The 18348-nt window shown below is 42.2% G+C and overlaps 2 protein-coding genes across 10 annotated transcripts in view; both read right to left on the reverse strand.

Moving 5' to 3' along the window:
• The window catches only part of RGPD4 (RANBP2 like and GRIP domain containing 4), a 37847-nt gene extending 26070 nt beyond the window's left edge, over positions 1-11777 (reverse strand). For all 4 annotated transcript variants that reach the window (XM_035114834.2, XM_035114833.2, XM_035114837.2 and 1 more), the window contains exons 1-9: positions 11476-11777; positions 7808-7875; positions 7222-7333; positions 5612-5764; positions 5009-5239; positions 3980-4131; positions 3453-3645; positions 1782-1872; positions 741-950 (exon numbers count right to left, since the gene is read on the reverse strand). In XM_035114834.2, coding sequence (XP_034970725.2) covers positions 741-950; positions 1782-1872; positions 3453-3645; positions 3980-4131; positions 5009-5239; positions 5612-5764; positions 7222-7333; positions 7808-7875; positions 11476-11550 — 1285 coding nt within the window. In that variant the 5' untranslated portion in view covers positions 11551-11777. The remainder of the gene's footprint in view (positions 1-740; positions 951-1781; positions 1873-3452; positions 3646-3979; positions 4132-5008; positions 5240-5611; positions 5765-7221; positions 7334-7807; positions 7876-11475) is intronic.
• A 3818-nt stretch (positions 11778-15595) lies between these two features.
• LIMS1 (LIM zinc finger domain containing 1) overlaps positions 15596-18348 on the reverse strand; it is a 72211-nt gene continuing 69458 nt past the window's right edge. For all 6 annotated transcript variants that reach the window (XR_004692558.2, XR_004692559.2, XR_004692556.2 and 3 more), the window contains one exon: positions 15596-17602. Coding sequence is in view for 2 of the 6 variants with exons in the window: in XM_035114568.2 (XP_034970459.1) it covers positions 17488-17602 (115 nt within the window). In the remaining 4 variants the exon portion in view is untranslated. The remainder of the gene's footprint in view (positions 17603-18348) is intronic.

Below are 18348 nucleotides of genomic sequence, written 5' to 3' on the forward strand. Positions count from 1 at the left end.
CAATCTGGGCCCATCAGGGGGTACCATTTGGCCTGTGAAGCTATCTTCCCAAACCGTGTTCACCCATCAATCAGCTGACTTAACTGGTGACATCAGCTGATGGCTGAGGCCTTCCTGGAAAACCCAAACGGCCTCTCTTCAGCCTCCAAAAAGCATCATCATGAGCTGGGCTTTCCAAAACAAACAAACAAACAAACAAACAAACAAACAAACAAACAAACAAACCTACTTGCTTTTGTGTGGAGCAGCAAAAGCTAGCAGACCCTGCTTTTTTCTTTGCTGCTGCATCATCCAGCAATCCCTGCTAGAGCTAATGCCTGCTTTAGACACTGGCCTGGACAGACTGCTCGATCACACAAGAGTAAAGAAATAGGCACTTGTTTCCAAATGAAGTTCCTGCTCTCCCACAGGACAGCAGGGACTACAAGGAATTTAGACATACGGGCAGGGCAACTCATCTCTCAATCATGTAACCCCCTGTTACTGGCAGGTAGAATACTTCCCCTCCTGTCAAACTTGGTCTATAGGCTGGGGCCAGATTAAGATATGGTCACTGGTACAAAAAATGTTCCCCAGTCCGCTTTAAGATCTTTTCATGAGCTAGTATTTATATTCACCTGCTTCTTCCAGCATTTTTAATCTTGAAGTATCGAGATGTATGTGTATCTATTTCATAATATGCAATGAATTTATAATATAAAAAAATAAAAATAAATCAACACTCAAACCAAACTTCTTACCAATATCGTATCTAGCCAGTTCTACGTATTCTGGTACTTGCACACCAACATTTCTGATATCATCTGTGCCAAGAAAGGAGTTCTCTGTAGAAGAACCACTCCCAAATAGTGCATCAATTAAGGCAGACTGTCCACTCTTGTTTGCAAATGATTCTACAATCTCATTGAAAAAATCTTGCTTCCTACGGCTTAGGTTTAGCAGCATATGTCCTGAAAAGGAAAAAGATACATGATTAACCAAAAGTCAAGTTTCTGTTTGGCAGATATACACCAAATATCATGTATCCAATGAAGCTTGTTCAGTTTATGCAAGGACTTCAGCCTGCACAATGGAACTCCCCCCCCCAGACACTCCCCCCACATAAAATCTGCTCCAGAGTATTGTAGGAACCCCCAGAACAAATCTGGGGAGCATATAGGGAGAGAAGGAAGAGGCAACACGCCACTGCGCAAATGAAAGTCTGTGTGCAAATGAAAATACTGGTAGATACAACCCCTTGAATAAATTTGTCAAGTCCGTAACTTGAGTTCAGAGGACAGTACTGATGAAGTAGTTCCGCTGGTAGAAGAACTTTGGCCACACAATAGAACATAGCCCTTCCCTTCCATGCCCTGCTAAATCTGTTCTGGGATTTGTTTGACCTTCTAGGGCAGATCTGGGGAGGGTGTGAGAGGCATATGGGGAGAGAAAGAGGGGAAGTTGTGTTGTACAGTACAAGCAGAAATCCTTGTGATAGTGGAAGTACTTTGCTGAATACCACCCAAAGAGTTAAGCTCTTAAATTTAAAACATTCTGTTCAAAGGGGAAATAACTGTAGGTTTATAGACTCAGAAGGTGGAAAATGAATCTTAGTCAAGAGGGTAATGAAAAGTTATGCTGGGACCCCTAGCACTGCACATTATGCTTTGAATTTTTAGCATTGCCTGCTAAAGGTTTGTTACGTTTAATTTCAACTGAGTGAAGTCATTACACACTACTAAATTGCTACTAAATATCCACAGCTTTGATTTTAAAATGAATCTGATTTTTAATATTATTACCAGACTGGCTCTGTCGATCACAGGCTAACATTTCCAACTTCTCTTGTTCAGCTTGATCGCCTTTTATTAGTTTTGACTTTGGTCTAGGAACCTGGTAGAGATTAGACAAGTGTAAAGAATTTGCTCTGCAGTGGAATATATTATAATACTAAGCTTAAGAATAAAATCAATTTCTATGAAGTGTAGAAATCATGTCTAGTACAATCATAAATTTTACATTACATTTCTGCCCAAAGTGCCAAGCTGAACATTTTTTTACTCTATATTGCTATATGCCAAGGACAAGTTGAATGAATACAGACATATTGCTTCTTTCTCAAGAAATGAAGGGAAAGGAATAGTATTTTGAACTGCAAGTCTTGCTTTTACTCATCAAGATATGGTGGTGGAAGGTCATTTAAGAACAGTCCAATAGTAATTATTTGATAGAGCTAACTTTAGAGAGTCCAGAGTAGCCTCACCCAATCTGTTGGCCTCCAAATGTTTTGAACTACAATTCCTATCAGTCTCAGACATGTCCATTGATCACAGATGATGCAAATTGTAATAAAAAAAATCTGATGGGCACCAGATTTGGGAAGGCAGGGCTAGGGACTTTGCCCTTTGGCTGGAGAGAAAACTGGCATAAGAGGATGATAGAATCTGTCAAAGCAATGAAAAGCATCCTAATTATCACAGATGTATGTATGTAAAGGTAAAGGGACCCATGACCATTAGTTCCAGTCGCGGACGACTCTGGGGTTGCGGCGCTCATCTCGCTTTACAGGCCAAGGGAGCTGGCGTACAGCTTCCGGGTCATGTGGCCAGCATGACTAAGCCACTTTCTGGCAAACCAGAGCAGCACACGGAAATGCTGTTTACCTTCCCACCAGAGCAGTACCCATTTATCTACTTGCACTTCGTGCTTTCGAACTGCTAGGTTGGCAGGAGCTGGGACTGAGCAACGGGAGCTCACCCCGTCACGGGGATTCAAACAGCCGACCTTCTGATTGGCAAGCCCAAGACTCTGTGGTTTAACCCACAGTGCCACACGCGTTGTTTGTATGTATGTATGTATGTATGTATGTATGTATAAATAAATAAATAAATAAATAAATAATTTATTATTTATACGCTGCCCATCTGGCTGGGTTTCCCCAGCCACTCTAGGTGGCTCCCAACAGAATATTAAACAGAATAAAAGAGCAAACATTAAAAACTTCCATTAGTGCGCTGCAATAATGGCACACAGTGCAGCTACTTTAGTAAAGGTGCCAGAAAAGGATGTGTGTACATCGAGGCAGCAGCTGCATTGTACCACACTATTCTCCAGGCAAGAATGAAGACAATAGTATAGTATACTGGGATGCAATGTGTTGGCTTCCCATGAAAGTCAAAGGTGCACAGCAAAATTACTTGGCTGGGCTAAATTAAGTTATCTGTAGACAGCAGATTCCTCCTGATTTCACACATACTTATTTCCTTTTACCTCTAGATATTCAATTCTACTGAAAAGCATTCAATTTTGATTTTGTACTTATTTTAACAAAATAAAAAAGCACAAACAGAACAAATTTCACCCCCCTGCAGTTTCATGCATATACAAACACTCCTGGGCACTTTTAACATTGAAATCTACAGCACAAATACTATAAATGACTGAGGGCAACATGTTACTTGAGAAGAACGTACCTGAAAAGCTAGAAGGTAACATAAAGCTGCCAATTCCGAAACAGCTCTCCACTGCATCTCACTTTCCTGGGCCATTTTCAACAGCAGAGTTCCAGCATGCATGTAGAAGTGGCCTTTCATTTCCAGGAAAGTTACAGAAAGTTCATCACCTCCAGCTGCATGAGGTTTCACTGAATGGAGTGCATGATCAAAGCTACAAGACAAGTGTTCATTAATAACAGCAGTTTCATGGCTCAACAAGTACTGTTACAGAAACAAACAGCAACATGAGAAAATTCTTTTGATTGGTTTATTTACTAGTGGCTCCTGCTTATTGTTCCTCTGCCGTATATGGTACATATATGCACTGCAAATGTGCAAAAAGCAGCATATGAAAGCAACTAATAAAACATTCAACTGAATTAAGGGGCTTTTGTGCGGACACAATACAAAAGCAAGGACATTTCACAATACAAAAACGGGGGCATTTCATTTTTCATCAAGAGGCTATCATTTAGAAGAGTTCTGAATTGAACAAATCAAGATACCTTTGGAGGGATTCTCTGCTTTCTTCTACACCTCTGTTTGAAAGTGTCATTACAACCAGATTTGAATAAGCCAACAAGAGATCCCGACGGGATCTAGTCTTTTGCTCGTTAGGTTTATTGGATTCCAACTCCTGTGAAGAGTCAAGATATTCCTAGGGAAAAAAATTTAAATTAAAAAACTTTGGTTTAGTCTAATGTGTATTATGGCTCAGCCATCAGATCTCCAATGCGTTTTATTAAGCAAGATCAGACCCTACTTTGTTTACCCATTCTCTATTGAAATTCAGCAGCCCAAAATTAAATAAAGCAAAAATCTTATTCCGGGGAGACTGGGAGGATTTTATTTTTAGCACCTTTATCAGTGATAGTTTAAGCTATCTTTTAAGACACCAACTGAGCATCATTACCTCAGTGGACTCCAAAAGTAGCAATGGAAGAGCTGAGGGTGTGTGCAAAAAGCTGAGAAGGACTTTTCAGCATTTTGCATATGCCCTCCAAAGAGTGTGGCATGAGTGGCAAGACAAAAATATGCCAGTCTGCTTCATGCACTGCAGAAGGCCCTGAACACCTCCATGTGTTGTCCATGTAGATCACTGGGGTGACCCACTGTATTTTAGCAAGGCAACATCATGAGCAGAAGGAAGAGTTTTTAGGGCTGTTCCACAGGTGCTTGCATGAGTTCATGCAGTCCTACCATAGGTAGAATCTAGTTAGTTCTCTGGCTCCTCACGGGGTTGTGCACTTGAAAGAACAGCTTTTGACTTAGTCTCAATGTTTCTTATAAATGCTTAGTCAAATGTGAAATGGCTTTTCTAGGGGCATGAAGACTCCTTTCACATGAGGGGTATGAACCCAGTAAAAGCATATTGTAGGCCGTTGTAGACCTCCTTATTATATTGTTATTCGCTTGCTCAGACTCTGATCAAAAGTAAGTTCTGTCATGCAACTGGATCCAATTAATGAAGAAAGTTTAACTATAGGAAATTACAAAAAGAAATATTTTTACAAGACAAATATAAATAAACAAACCTTAAGTGTATGTACAACACACGAACACCATTCCAAGCTTGACTGCAATGGTATTTTTTTCTCTGCTTCCTGACAATGTGCCACAGCAGCTGCAAGATTTTTGTTTGATAAGTACAGCTTCACTAATCGAATGTTAACATAAACATCATCAGGTCTGGCACACAATTCTGACTGGATCAAATCAAGAAGCTGGTTCCATCCAGTCTCACTCCTGCAATCCACCAGACTCTCCTACGGCAAAGATAAAAGGGTTGGCATTAACACAAGGCTTTCAAGCATTCAAGGAATAACATCATTCTTATTGCTTCTTTATATAAAACTGCACTGCATAAGCAAGCTAGTTTTGAGACAATGTAGCAATAAACATCTGAATCCATTACATATCTGGAAATACATTGCAGTTTCTTTGAGGGGGGGCTTTTAAAAAATCAGGAGTTTGTTAACTATGAAAGGAAATGTTACATGTTATCAGGTTTCTACTTTTTTTGAGACTAGTTAGAAACCTCAGAAAACAGCAGGTATTAACAAAGTTACAACTACTAAGTTATTGCCAAACTTTTCATACTCCCAATTTCATGTAAAGATTGGGGAGGTGAAGGTTACCTTTAGTCGAAAAACTGAAGGGCTACCAGGAAAAAGCTTGGCTGCTCTGTCAACCCAGTATTTTGCTCTTCCATCAGTAATATCATTACTGCACAGCAGCTCTGCAATCTTCAATACAAGGTCTTTCTGTGTTGGGTTCAACTCCACTGAACGCTAAAGCCACAATTGAAAGGAGGAAGTATATACAGTTTAATTCTGTTTTTCTGTGACGCAAAATGTTGCAGTACACTATAGGCTACCAGAACACATTAACCAAGTTAAAGAGGCCTACACAGCTGTTTAAGAAGATCACTTCACTGCCTTATTTGCAATGATACTCAGGTGTAGAGGAGTGATGTGACTTTGTTACCACATGTCTGTAGATTAGTGCACCACTTCCGAAACACAGCATTCAAAAGAACCAAGAAAGGGAAAGAGAATGATGTTATGCTTATGAAATATCACGAGAATTAAGTATTTGTACAGAACAGAAACATGATTCACAGAAGTGTTGTTTTTCCTTGCCAAGTTGCCCTGTACCACAACACAGTCTGAGCATTTCCCAAGCTGACAAGTCAAGATGTGGCTTAAATTCCATACTGTTACTCCTTCACTTAGAAGACAGCACATAATTCCTTTCATTGGTTCTGAAAGCAATAGGGGAACCCATCGGAAAAGGCCAACTGAGCAGTATTCCTGTCACCTACTCCAAACTTCAATATTAAAGTGGACTCTTTATTAAGCTTAGAACACATAGTAAGGCATAGTAGCTTATGTGCTAAGGTGGGATATGAAAAATTCAGGTTGAGATCCTAGCTCAGATGATGGAAGAGCTAAAAATTCCTTGAAACTTATATGAGAAGTTGATAGCTATAACATCCTGCTGCTTGACAGCCCAGCTCAGATGATATGCCAAGTGTGTGTGTGGAAAAAAACTATTTCTTCTGTTTGGTTCTGTGCTTTCCAGAAAAAGGAAAGCTTATGAAAGTCTAAGGTCTATTTAAACCAGGCATGGCCCAACTTGGTCCTCCAGCTGTTTTCGGACTACAATTCCCATCATCCCTGACCACTGGTCCTGTTAGCTGGGGATGATGGGAGTTGTGGATCAAGACCAAAGAGAAGCTCAGCATTATACCCAACAGTCATCTGGTCAACACTTCATGCTTCAGGAATCAACAGGAAGTTCTCCCCACTATATTGACTTGACAGACCCAATTGGACTATCTTTTGATACCACTGAAATGACCTGTTAAGTGTTTCAGAATCACTCAAATTATTTTGCCAACTCTCTGTGTGGCAATCTGAGGTGGGAATGGCCAATTGTTACCCTAGGAATCCCCCCCCCAATGGAATACTATAGAATTACTAGTACATCTTGTAAAGGACAGTCTTGGTGGCTGCTCTACAACCATGCTTTACCCATGCTCAAAACACACTTCTTTCGAGGCAACAGAAGTTTTTGTGGTACTGACATTTGGTATCCAAAGTAATTCTATTGTTTAATTATAGCCAAGGAAGCAGCATTCCAAAATATGCTCTAGCAAAATAAAATATATTTAAGTAAGTATTTTATATACAACAGCCTCTAGCAACATTAATGTATGCAAAATGTAGAAGCATTTATTTTTTACCTTATAACAGCCTACAGCTTTCTCTATGTTTTCTTCAGCTTCATAGAGTTGTCCCAAGAATTTGTGTGCCTTGGGATCTCTTTCTTGGACACTGAGATATGTAGATATGTACCTTTAAAAAACAGCATAGCAAGTTAACATAGCAGCAGTCAATGACTAATGATATCCCTCTAGAATAGACGTAGGTGTTGTTAATGCATTTGATAGTCCCTCTATAAATGAGAATTAGGAGCCCCAAGCTTGGCATATTTAATTTAACAATGCAAAAACCACAGTACTTGGTATGAAACAACTGCCAGCGCTAGTTCTACATGGAACAATATAAAACCTGAAAATAATTATATATGATTAGTAGAAGCCAGTGTTCTCCAACTTGGTGCCTTCTGGATGTTTTGACCTTCAGCCTCATCAGCTGCAGCCAAAACATCTGGAGAACAGCAAGTTGGGGATGGCTTGTATAAACCTATCAACACTCATCATGCAGAGCTCTCTCATAAACAATTAACCAAACACAAGTTATTCTGAATCAGAGTAAAATCAATCATTGGAATAATTATACTTTTTAAAGAATAATATTTTGTATTACCTTTTAGCCAATTCATATTCCTTTGTTTCATAATACAGCTTAGCAAAAAAGAACCCTTTCATGGATTTCTAGAGAGAAAAATACTTTTGTTAATGCTGATAGTAATTCACTTACAGTTTGATCATTGAACAGCCAGAATTTTATCTGCATAACTCTATCCTAAGTTCTAGATTCAGGTAGGTAGCCGTGTTGGTCTGACACAGTCAAAATATATTTTTAAAATTGCCCAGTAGCACCTTAGAGACCAACTAAGTTTGTTCTTGGTATAAGCTTTCGTGTGCATGCTCACTTCTTCAGATATGTACAAGTGTGCATGCACACAAAAGCTTATACCAAGAACAAACTTAGTTGGTCTCCATGGTGCTACTGGACATTTACTTATATATATGTGTGTATATATGTGTGTGTGTATGTATGTGTGTGTGTGTGTATCCCCTAAGTATTTACAATGCTAGAGTGAGATGATGCATTGCAACAGCTGTTTCCAAGTCTCTTTCTACCGTAAGCATTTAATTCATCACAATAAGTACTTGTAAGCCTCTATCGTGGAAGACCTGGTTCTACCTGCTGTTTAACAACTGCAATGGGCTGTGCTAGATGCTAAAGTATTTCTTTAAAAATAAGTTCAAAGTTGTTGTTTAGTCGTTTAGTCATGTCCGACTCTTCGTGACCCCATGGACCAGAGCATGCCATGGGGTCACAAAGAGTTCAAAGAGGGTTCCTCAAACTGCCTTCCTCACCAGTCAAGGCCAGTGAGAAACATTACGCTTTGCAGAAGTTGTGAACTTTGAAGCACTGACCAGTAGAGCTGCAAACTGCCAGAACCCAGGGCAGAAATGTAGTCCCTCCTACAATTTGAATTTAGTGCAAAACTTAATGCTTGTGCCAAATGCAGCAGAACCCTGGAGTCAAAACCATGCTGGGTATCCACTCATATAACAAGGGTTATGCTCCTTGCTGGCCCTCAAAATCTACCCTAGGGATTAGTGGATCATCTGGAGATTTGGGGGGGTACACAGGGGAGGAAAAAGAGATCATCTAATGCCACCCTGTATTTTCTTCCTGCAGCATGCTCAATACTAAGGTCCAATAACAGCCTTTTTTTGTATAAGCATAAAATCTAATGTATAGATACCACCATCTGAATTATTCAAAGCTGACAAGTAACAACTGTCAATTTGGTGTTTCAGAGAAGGGAGTGACAGCAAAATGTATGGCAGCTTCCTATACTCAGAAACTACGCTTTCATTAAGACAGTCAAGACAACAATATGCAACTTTCATGTTAGGTCAGGGATTCTTTTTTTATTGCCTTTAGTTGAATTGTCTATAGCATTGCCTACCTATATGAAGAACTGCGCAATAGTTTCTGCAACTTGTCATTTGTATGTACAGTCAGGGGAATACCCCATTTGCCTGATTAAAGAATTTTATTTCTGTGTCTTGTCCTAAATTAATTTTATGTCCATCTCAAGCACAAATACTTTTATCAGAGAGACAACAGATCAAAAAATACAAAAACAAACTAGTCTACCTCAAGCTCTTTGCCATAATAATCCCACAGACCTCAAGTAAGAAAAGGCACTGACTTAATTAGAATTTAGGAAGGACAACTTCCAATTCCTGCCAGGACATAACTCACAACTGCTAACAAGAATGGGAAGTGAAACTTAACTAAAGCAACATTAGGGTTTTTTGAGGGGGAGAGAATATAACACTATACAGTTTGGTATAGGAATATCCAATTATCCATGATGTAGCACCTAGAAAACTGCAGGAAATATTTTTAAAATACACAAACACATGGTTAAGTGTTCAGTTACCAAATGCTACTTCACATGAAATATGTTGAAGAAAAAAAACACCTTGTTTTTAAGGAGGACAATAACCACTGGCAACTGTAATTGGGAATGGATTTTTAAAGCAAAAAAAATTAAGAAGGTAAGTTGAGCAACCTTATGCCAACTATTTTTAAACCAGCATTTATAAAGTTTATACTACACCCAGAGGCAGCTGGCAAGAGTGCTATATGATGCCACAGTAAAAAGATTACAGGGTTAAGAGAGCAATCCTATATATGTCTTCTCAGAAGGAGGTTCCACTGAGTTCAGGGGGTATTATTCCTAGGAAATCTTGTATACCGGTACTATGTATAGGATTGTACCCTAAGTGAGGAAACCTGATGGTAATGATCACATGTGTTCAAGAACCATTTTAAATATAATCTGCATGGCAGAGCTTCTTTGTCTGGGGCCTGGGCTAAACATGACTGAAATTATCCAAAAAGGAAAAAAGACACCCTGCAGAATATGTCTGAATAGCAAGAAATTGAACTTTAAGACTTAGCATGTCAGAAGCTAATAGGTTCACTTGCTTGTTTGGGTGCCATTTAATTTTAATGGTTATTACAAAAGTTATTAAATACAAGCCCTAAGATACTGGTTTGCAGACAGACCATGAACCACAGCTGTCGGTTTACATTGGAAAGTTCACAATATATTAGTTGGGGGGAAAGTCAGATGGAAAAGCCGCCATACATTAAGATTACCAAGCATAGGCCTGGAAATGGCTACTGCCTTTTTATGAATAGAAAAAGCATTAGAATTTGCATTAGAAACTGGCTTTTCTTCATCAGAATTTGTGCAGTAATACGAGGGTAGAGGACCCAAGACCCAGGCACCAAACGCTCCTAGGCACTCAGGACTGTCCCAGGCCACACACCCTCCCAAGCTACTTGAGTGCTTTCACCTGGCAGGAATAGGCCCTTCAACTGTACTCTTACATCTTGCTCGCCAAGGAGGGCTATGGGGTGTGTTAGTATAGCAGGGTACAGAAACTCCCGACTTCTGCATGTCAGGGATGTAACAGTGTAAGTTAGAACATGGGCGTAGCCAGGATTTATGTTACAAGGGGAGGCTTTTTGTTGCGGGGGCGGGGGGCGGGGAGCAGAGCCTCAGTTAAGTATTTTTATTGATTTACATGATTTTTTAAAAATTAGTTCTTATTGGGGTTTTCTGTGTTACAAAGCAAACAAGCAAACAAACAGGGAACGGTATTATTGTCTCCGCTTTCGATTCATACTTGATTTGAGCGGGGCAGCTGAACCACCCCCTTTTGACTACGCCCATGATAAAAAGACAGAAGATGCCCTGCCCACTTTTGCATCTGGCCGCACCAGACCATAGCGTGGAGCCCTCAGGAGGCTGCTTTGAAGGAAACGAGGCGGCCTTTGGCTGGAAGGAGGTCCCCCCTTCACCAGCCCCCTCCCGACTCCTGAAACTGCATCCCCTAGCACAGCACAGCCTCTTAGAATCACCATGGCACAATCCCACATGCTCGTCTGTTACACTGGAGCCAAGGAACAGGAGGGCCAATCCGCGAGCAGGCGCTGCCCTGATCACAGAGCAGAAGCAGCCGAAGGGGCGACGGCGACGCTGTTTCCGCTCCCGACCGTCCAGCCCCCTCCCTCCCTCGAACCCCGAGAGGCGCGTGTCCCGCCAATCCAAACTAACCCCCTCCCCTCCTTCACCGACGCCGGCTCACGTCCAGTCATTGGAAGAGAGTCTCAAAACAAACAGCCGGGGAAACCAATGGCGGGCCGCCTCTGAACTCCCCTCAAAACCGGTGGGGAGGGGGGAAGGGAAGGGAAACGAAACGAAGGCGCCTCACCTCCCTGGGCGAAGAGGCCGAGGCCTGCAGCGAGGAGACATAACGGTCCACTTCCGCCCTGCTGCGCCTCAACATGGTGGCGGGCGAAGGAGGGCCCGCCGCGAACGGGCCCCTCAGGCTCCTTCCCCTGGCTCGAAGAGGGAGAACGAGAGCGCGGAGCCCAGCTGAGCAGAGCCTGCGCCGGTCTGAGGAGGCGACGCAGCTCGAGGAGGAATGACGTGCTAGCAGACGCGCCGGCTTGCGCAGAGGGAAACGCCGCCGCTATTGCGTCGACTTCCTCGCGACCGAAATAGCGGGGGAGGGGGGGAAGAGATCGGAAGTGACGTCCTGTCACCCTAGAGCTGCGCACTGGGGAATTAACACCCAGCTTCGCTTCCTAGAGATACTGTACGTAAATTTGGGAGAGTGATCGCACCTCGGAGCCGCTATAGACAGAGAGCTACCGGTACTAATAGATGAGAGGGTCGAAATGCAGGGCAATAAGCACAGCTGTGGTCGGGCAACCAGCGCGCGTGGGAATCTTCGTGAAAACGAACTGCCTTCAAAGGTGGCGGACTTTCCTTCACTGGAGGTTTTTTTTAAAGACAGAGGTTGGATGGCCATAGGGTTGCCACTTGCCAGACTCAATAGAGGACAGGACTTCTGTGGCTTTAATTGCCCTGCTCTCTTTTGAGTCTGGAAACAAAGGGTCTGCTGGTTTCTCTTTAAGGTTTCCAGACTCAAAAGAGAGCAGGGCAATTAAAGGCACAGAAGTCCTGTCCTCTATTGAGTCTGGCAACCCTAGATGGCCACCTTTAGCAGAGATTCCTGTGTTGCAGGGGGTTGGGCTAGATGACCCTCGGATCCCTTCCAGCTCTACAGTGCTAGGGTTCTAAGATGCATGGAGCAAGATAAGCTCTCCCTGTGCACACAGCCAGGGCCGGATTTAGGTTTGATGATGTCCTAAGCTACTGACGGTAATGGGGTCCTTTATACGTCCAGCTGTCATTTGTCAACAACCAATTGTCCCTGTTTTTTGTGTTGAATAGATGCTCATACCCTTAGTCTATGCTGCCTGATCATCAGTCTACAAGCACTCTTTAATATTAGATAACAGGTACAACAGCTTGACCACATTCAACTGTGCTGCACTGCAGTCTGCATGTAGCTGCATGCTACATGTTGCCGTGTAACCAGTCCATGCAGAATGTAGGCACCCTATACTGTATATAGAAAGGAGCAAACCAGTGATATTTTAGGGAGCAGGCTAGCAGACGGGGCACATTACTTACAGCACAGGAACCTACACGACACAAAACACTGTTGCTGTACGTAGGTTTTATTTTATTTTTTATCTTATACATTTTGGAAATGTTCATCCAGGTTTTTTTTTCTTTAATTTTTTTGGGCCCCCCCAAGAGTGGGGCCCTAAGCTATAGCTTGTTTAGCTTATACGTAAATCTGGCACCGCACAGCTTTCCTCAGGTGAGGAATGGGCACTGGCTTGTACACCTCTTCTCTTACATCTGTTGTGCATCCTGGTTCCAACACATATGGAATCCATCCCACACACCCTGTTCCATATGGACGATGAGAGAGGCTCACCCCACATTAGGAGTTCCATGAGAGGCTCACCCCTCATTAGAAGCTCCACTGTCATGAGGTTGTTTGTGAAGTTCTCTTCCGTATCTCTACTACAGGCACCCCCAAACTGCGGCCCTCCAGATGTTTTGGCCTACAACTCCCATGATCCCTAGCTTACAGGACCAGTGGTCAGGGATGATGGGAACTGTAGTCCAAAACATCTGGAGGGCTGAAGTTTGGGGGTGACTGCTCTACTACATCTGAGTCAGTAGTGACTGTGCAAGCCCTAGGCTGCTGGACCAGGTGCAAGCTAGCCAGCTGACCTTGAATCCTAGAAAGATTGAGGCCTTGTGCGTGGGCGATTCCAGCGCCTGTTGCCTGTTCTCGACAGGATCACACTCCCTCTGAAGGAAAAGCTTCACAGCTTGGGGGTACTCCTTCATCCATTTTTGTCGCCAAGAGGCCCAAGTGACCTCTGTGGCTAGGAGTGCCTTCTATCAGCTTCAGCTGGTAAACCAGCTGCCAACATTCCTGGACCAGGAGGGTCTCACCACACTGGTAACCTCAAGACCCGATGACTGTCTTGCATCTGGTCCAGAAGGTGCAGCTAGTGAGTAATGCAGCAGCCAGACTGTTCACAGGAGAAAGCTCTTAGTACCATGTTACTCTGCCACTGGGAGAGCCACATGGGTTACCAATTTGCTACCTGGCCAGGTTCATGGTTCTTGTGTAAATTCAGAGAGCCCTAAAAAAATCTGGAGCCGAAGTAACTTATGGACTGCCTTATTCCATATGCTCTGCCACGATCACTGATACCTTCTGATGAGGCCCTTTAGTGCTTCCACATGCCCCCGAGGTTCAGCTGGCCATTACCAGGGACTGAGCTTTTAGTGTGGCAGGCCCTGCTTGCCAATAGCGGTTCATCATGAGTCATCCCTGCTGGCTTTTAGATGTCTTTAAAAAACTTACTATTCCCTTTCAAACCCGAGATTCTTTGCCAACCAGCTTTTACTGATGTGTTTGACATTTCTAGCCAGCCAGTGGTGTAGTGTTAAGAGCAGTAGACTCGTAATCTGGGGAACCGGTTTCTCATCTCCGCTCCTCCACATGCAGCTGCTGGGTGACCTTGGGCTAGTCACACTTCTCTGAAGTCTCTCAGCCCCACTCACCTCACAGAGTGTTTGTTGTGGGGGAGGAAGGGAAAGGAGAATGTTACCCGCTTTGAGACTCCTTTGGGTAGTGAAAAAGCAGGATATCAAATCCAAACTCTTCTTCTTCTATTGTTTTTGCTGTAACACTGTTTTTAGGTTGCGCGCTGCCTTGTGGTATTTTATATGGAAGTGTTTTTAAAAAATATTTGAATGAATAAAATGGGACTAAGGAACCACTGAATTCAGAAACTAGAACAGCTGTGATATAATCAAATAGATGACAGCAATGAAAAGGTCCAGCTTTGTGCAAGCAGATTTCATCTTTCGCTGAAGTAACGGAGCAGTCGGTGTGAGACCTTGGCAGCTGGACCGACGATAAGGATGACAAAAACAGTCCTAATCAGGCAACACAGCAGATAGTGAAACAGTAACATACTTTGGTTGTTTTTGAAAGTATGCTGATAAGAAATGTGACTATGTTACTGGAAGGCAAATGCAGATTTGAGGGAAGTCAGTTCTCTCCTTATTCCAGGAAGAGTTGGGGGCATGTATAGAAGGGTGAAGTTCTAGGGTCCATTTAAGGTGACAAAAAGATACTGGTCACATCTGTTACCAATAAAAATGGGGTGTGAGATAAGAGAATATGATACAGTTATTTTTAAAGGTGTGTTTTTCGTAAATGGGTCAAAACCAGGGTTCCACCAAACCTGTTAACTCCACAACATGTGTGACCTAGTTTATTGACAATGTACTTTCCTCTACTAAATATGATTTTTCTAACAGGCAGGGCAATCCTACCCAGGAAACAGGGGTGGGATTGTTGTCTCAGACCCCATGCCTATGGAACAGTTTCCAATGTTTACTTAGCCCAGGAGGGAAGAATATCAACTTACAAACAAAAAAGCAGAAAAATAACAGACATGCTCCAGTATCCTTGGAAAAACCACTAATGCCCATCAATTGGGGACTGTGGTACCAAACTGCTCACAGACTTCTCCACACGGATTGAGTTCTTTTCACCCTAGGGCAGGCATAGGCAACCTTGGCTCTCCAGATGTTTTGGAACTACAACTCCCATGATCCCTGACCACTGGCCCTGTTAGCTAGGGATCATGGGAGTTGCAGTTCCAAAACATCTGGAGAGCCAAGGTTGCCTATGCCTGCCCTAGGGGGATCTCAAACCTTTGTCCTAAGAAGGCTGCAATCCTCAGGAGCTGTGAACTCAACCTTCCTCTTCTTTATATAGGCTTTGCTCCTCCTAACCAGTGCTGATAAGGATACCTGCGCTCTGGCAGGTGTGCAGTTGCTGCTGTCTATGCTGCTGGGGCTAACGGGCACCATGGCAATGGGATGCAGGGAGGTGTGCCGGAGGCACAGCATGGCATAGAGGCTAGAAATTGCAAGTCGTTAACAGTGTATTTTATTGACCTAGTGGCACAAGAGGCATTCAGTGGGAACAAGGGTGCTTTCAGATTTCTATTTCAGATACTATTTAAAAATAACCAAGCTGAGTCGGAAAATGTGTTTTTGAAAAACTCAAGCATCTTCCATCATTAGGGAAAAAAACCAAATCTTAAAAATGCTTAACCTTTTCAAATACTGGGCATATATTTTCTGCATAAAAATACAAAATAACAGTATACAAAGGGTACATATTTTGACTAATATTGCTTTAAGTATGGCAGAATAAGGCACGACAAGGAAATGAAATACAAAAGCACAGAGGAATATCTCTGTTACATAGAAGGAATCCACAAAATTCAAGTAGCTCTGCGTAGACATATTTCTCATGATATAGAACTATTATGCTGCCGTTTCCAGCTCTGAGCCGCAGTCTTCTAACGACGCATCCCAGAGTTGTCTTTCTGTAGTTCTTTGAGAACGACAGCCAAGACTCTGCTCACACCAATTAATTACAAACACTATTAATCTCTGAACAAAGCATTTGTTGTATAGGCTTCGCTATGATTCGCATCCAAGGAGCTGTGAAGAATGGAATCTCTGTAATTTACAATGCAATTCTAGATGTGTCTACTCAAAAGTAAACCCACTCAGTTCACTAGGGCTTGCTTCCAGATGAGTGGATATAAGACTGCAGTCTTGGACATTTAGAGTTCTTTCTGGTAAGTTAGCAGGCATGATCAACAAGGCTTCCTGGCAGAATATGGACTTCTAATGTTGAGAATGCTAGTTCGTTTCGTTTTTTAAAGTTTTCCTCAGGGCAACAGCAATAGTTTGCAAACAGACTTCAAGCAACAATAACTCCTTGCTTCAGTAACATGAAGTGTGTGCATTGGACTCCTAATTTTTAACGTACAGTGGTACCTCGACTTACGGACGATTCGGCAACCGAATTTTTCAACTTACGAATGGGGCAAATGGCCGCACACTTACGAATTTCTCGACACCCGAACGGAAGCGGCGGTTTTAGATAGGGTTTTTTCAGCTTACAAATTTTTAGATGGGGTTGCTTCAACTTACGAATTTTTCAACTTCCAATGCATTCCTATGGGAAATCGACTTAGGAATTTTTCGACCTACGAAGGTGCCTTCGGAACGGATTAAATTTGTAAGTCAAGGCACCACTGTATACTGTATCAGGGCTCACAGCAAAGGAAAAGGTACTTTAGCAGCTAGAATCCTCTAATCCCTCACTTATGCCACAAGAACACTGGTAGAAGACATTGAGCTCAAGACCAAGAATGTCTATGTGTCGGAAGCAATTCAATTCTACTGCCACGATCCAGCCAAACACCTTTGTTGGGGTTTGGCTGTGCAATCAATCCTACATATGTCTACTAAGAAGTCCCACAGAATTTAATGGTACATACTCCTGGGTAAGTCTGTATAGAATTGCAGCCTCAGGGTATTTGCTTGAACAGACCATGTGCTTCGCTTGCATGGCAGAACAAACAATGCCAGAGTTTAGTGTAAAATGAGGTTTGGTCTACTTGGTGAGGGGATCTGCTAGATATGTTAAATTAGGCTATTCAGCACCAATTTGGGTCTTTTTCAGTTGCCCCTTACTAAGCAAATATACAATGTATATATCTACAAATTTATATACGTGTAAAATACAGATTTTTTTAAATGGTTGGATATGAGGTTACATAACATGTAAAGAGTTTTTTAGAGGTATACTGTCAAGGTAGCGAGGCAAACATTTTAATATGAAGCTAGTCATGCAGAGGAATACTCTCTCTTTTTTGCACTTAGGTTTCATAGACTCAACAAAAATAAGTCTGTAATATCACTTCCTAAACTTTGCACAGCAAGATGAGATCTGGAGAGGAGGACCTCACTTTCTTCCCAACGTCTCAGCCAATTTCTTCAGTCGCTTCTTGAGCTCCAGTGGAAACTTCTCATAGCACTTCTTGCAGACAGGCTTCATATCAAATTCCACAAACTTGTTTCTAAAATGAGCACACAAAAAAAGAGTGGTGGGGAAAGAACAAAGTCTTAATGCAAATAATAACCTTTTCATAGGTTTCGCTGGAAACTAATTTTATATATAAATTACCACCACCACCCCAAACTGAGTGTAGGTTACACTATTTTTACTTCTTCTCTTTTTTTTTTACAATTTTATAAAGACAAGGATTTGTACTAGTCCTCTAAGGATTCATAATTTAAATCCCCACATCTGAGGGGAAAGTGGGTGGTCTTAGGGCGGTTTTACACATACACATTTATTAGTTTATGTTTCTAGGCATCATGCTCTCCCACCATAAAGAAGTGCAGGCAAAAGAGTGATCGCCACCTCACTTATCATTATATGATGTGCAGCACAGAATAGTGTTCTGCAGCATTCACACAGATGGTGTCTTTAAAAAGTGATTTTTTATTTATTTAAAAAAATCAGACATGTTATGTTGCTTGTAAAGGCTATGGCTCTGAGCCCCAAAATGCACACCTGAAGTCACTCGTAAGGATGAACTGTGTTGTTTTAAAAATAATAATAAAATAAAATCATTATTATGAATCCATTTAAAATTATGTTGGGGAAATCTTGAATCCAAAGATTGCCATTATTTCTTATCAGGTCCAGAGCCGGTCACAATGGCGGCTCTTTCCCAGTCTTGGTGTGGAGGTGCTTCTACAAGAATCTCCCCGGTCTAACAGTATCCTATGAGAGGGGTGGCAAAGCTTTGCTTTGTGG

This window comes from Zootoca vivipara, chromosome 4, assembly GCF_963506605.1.
Source record: "Zootoca vivipara chromosome 4, rZooViv1.1, whole genome shotgun sequence".
NCBI classification, from domain to species: Eukaryota; Metazoa; Chordata; class Lepidosauria; order Squamata; family Lacertidae; genus Zootoca; species Zootoca vivipara.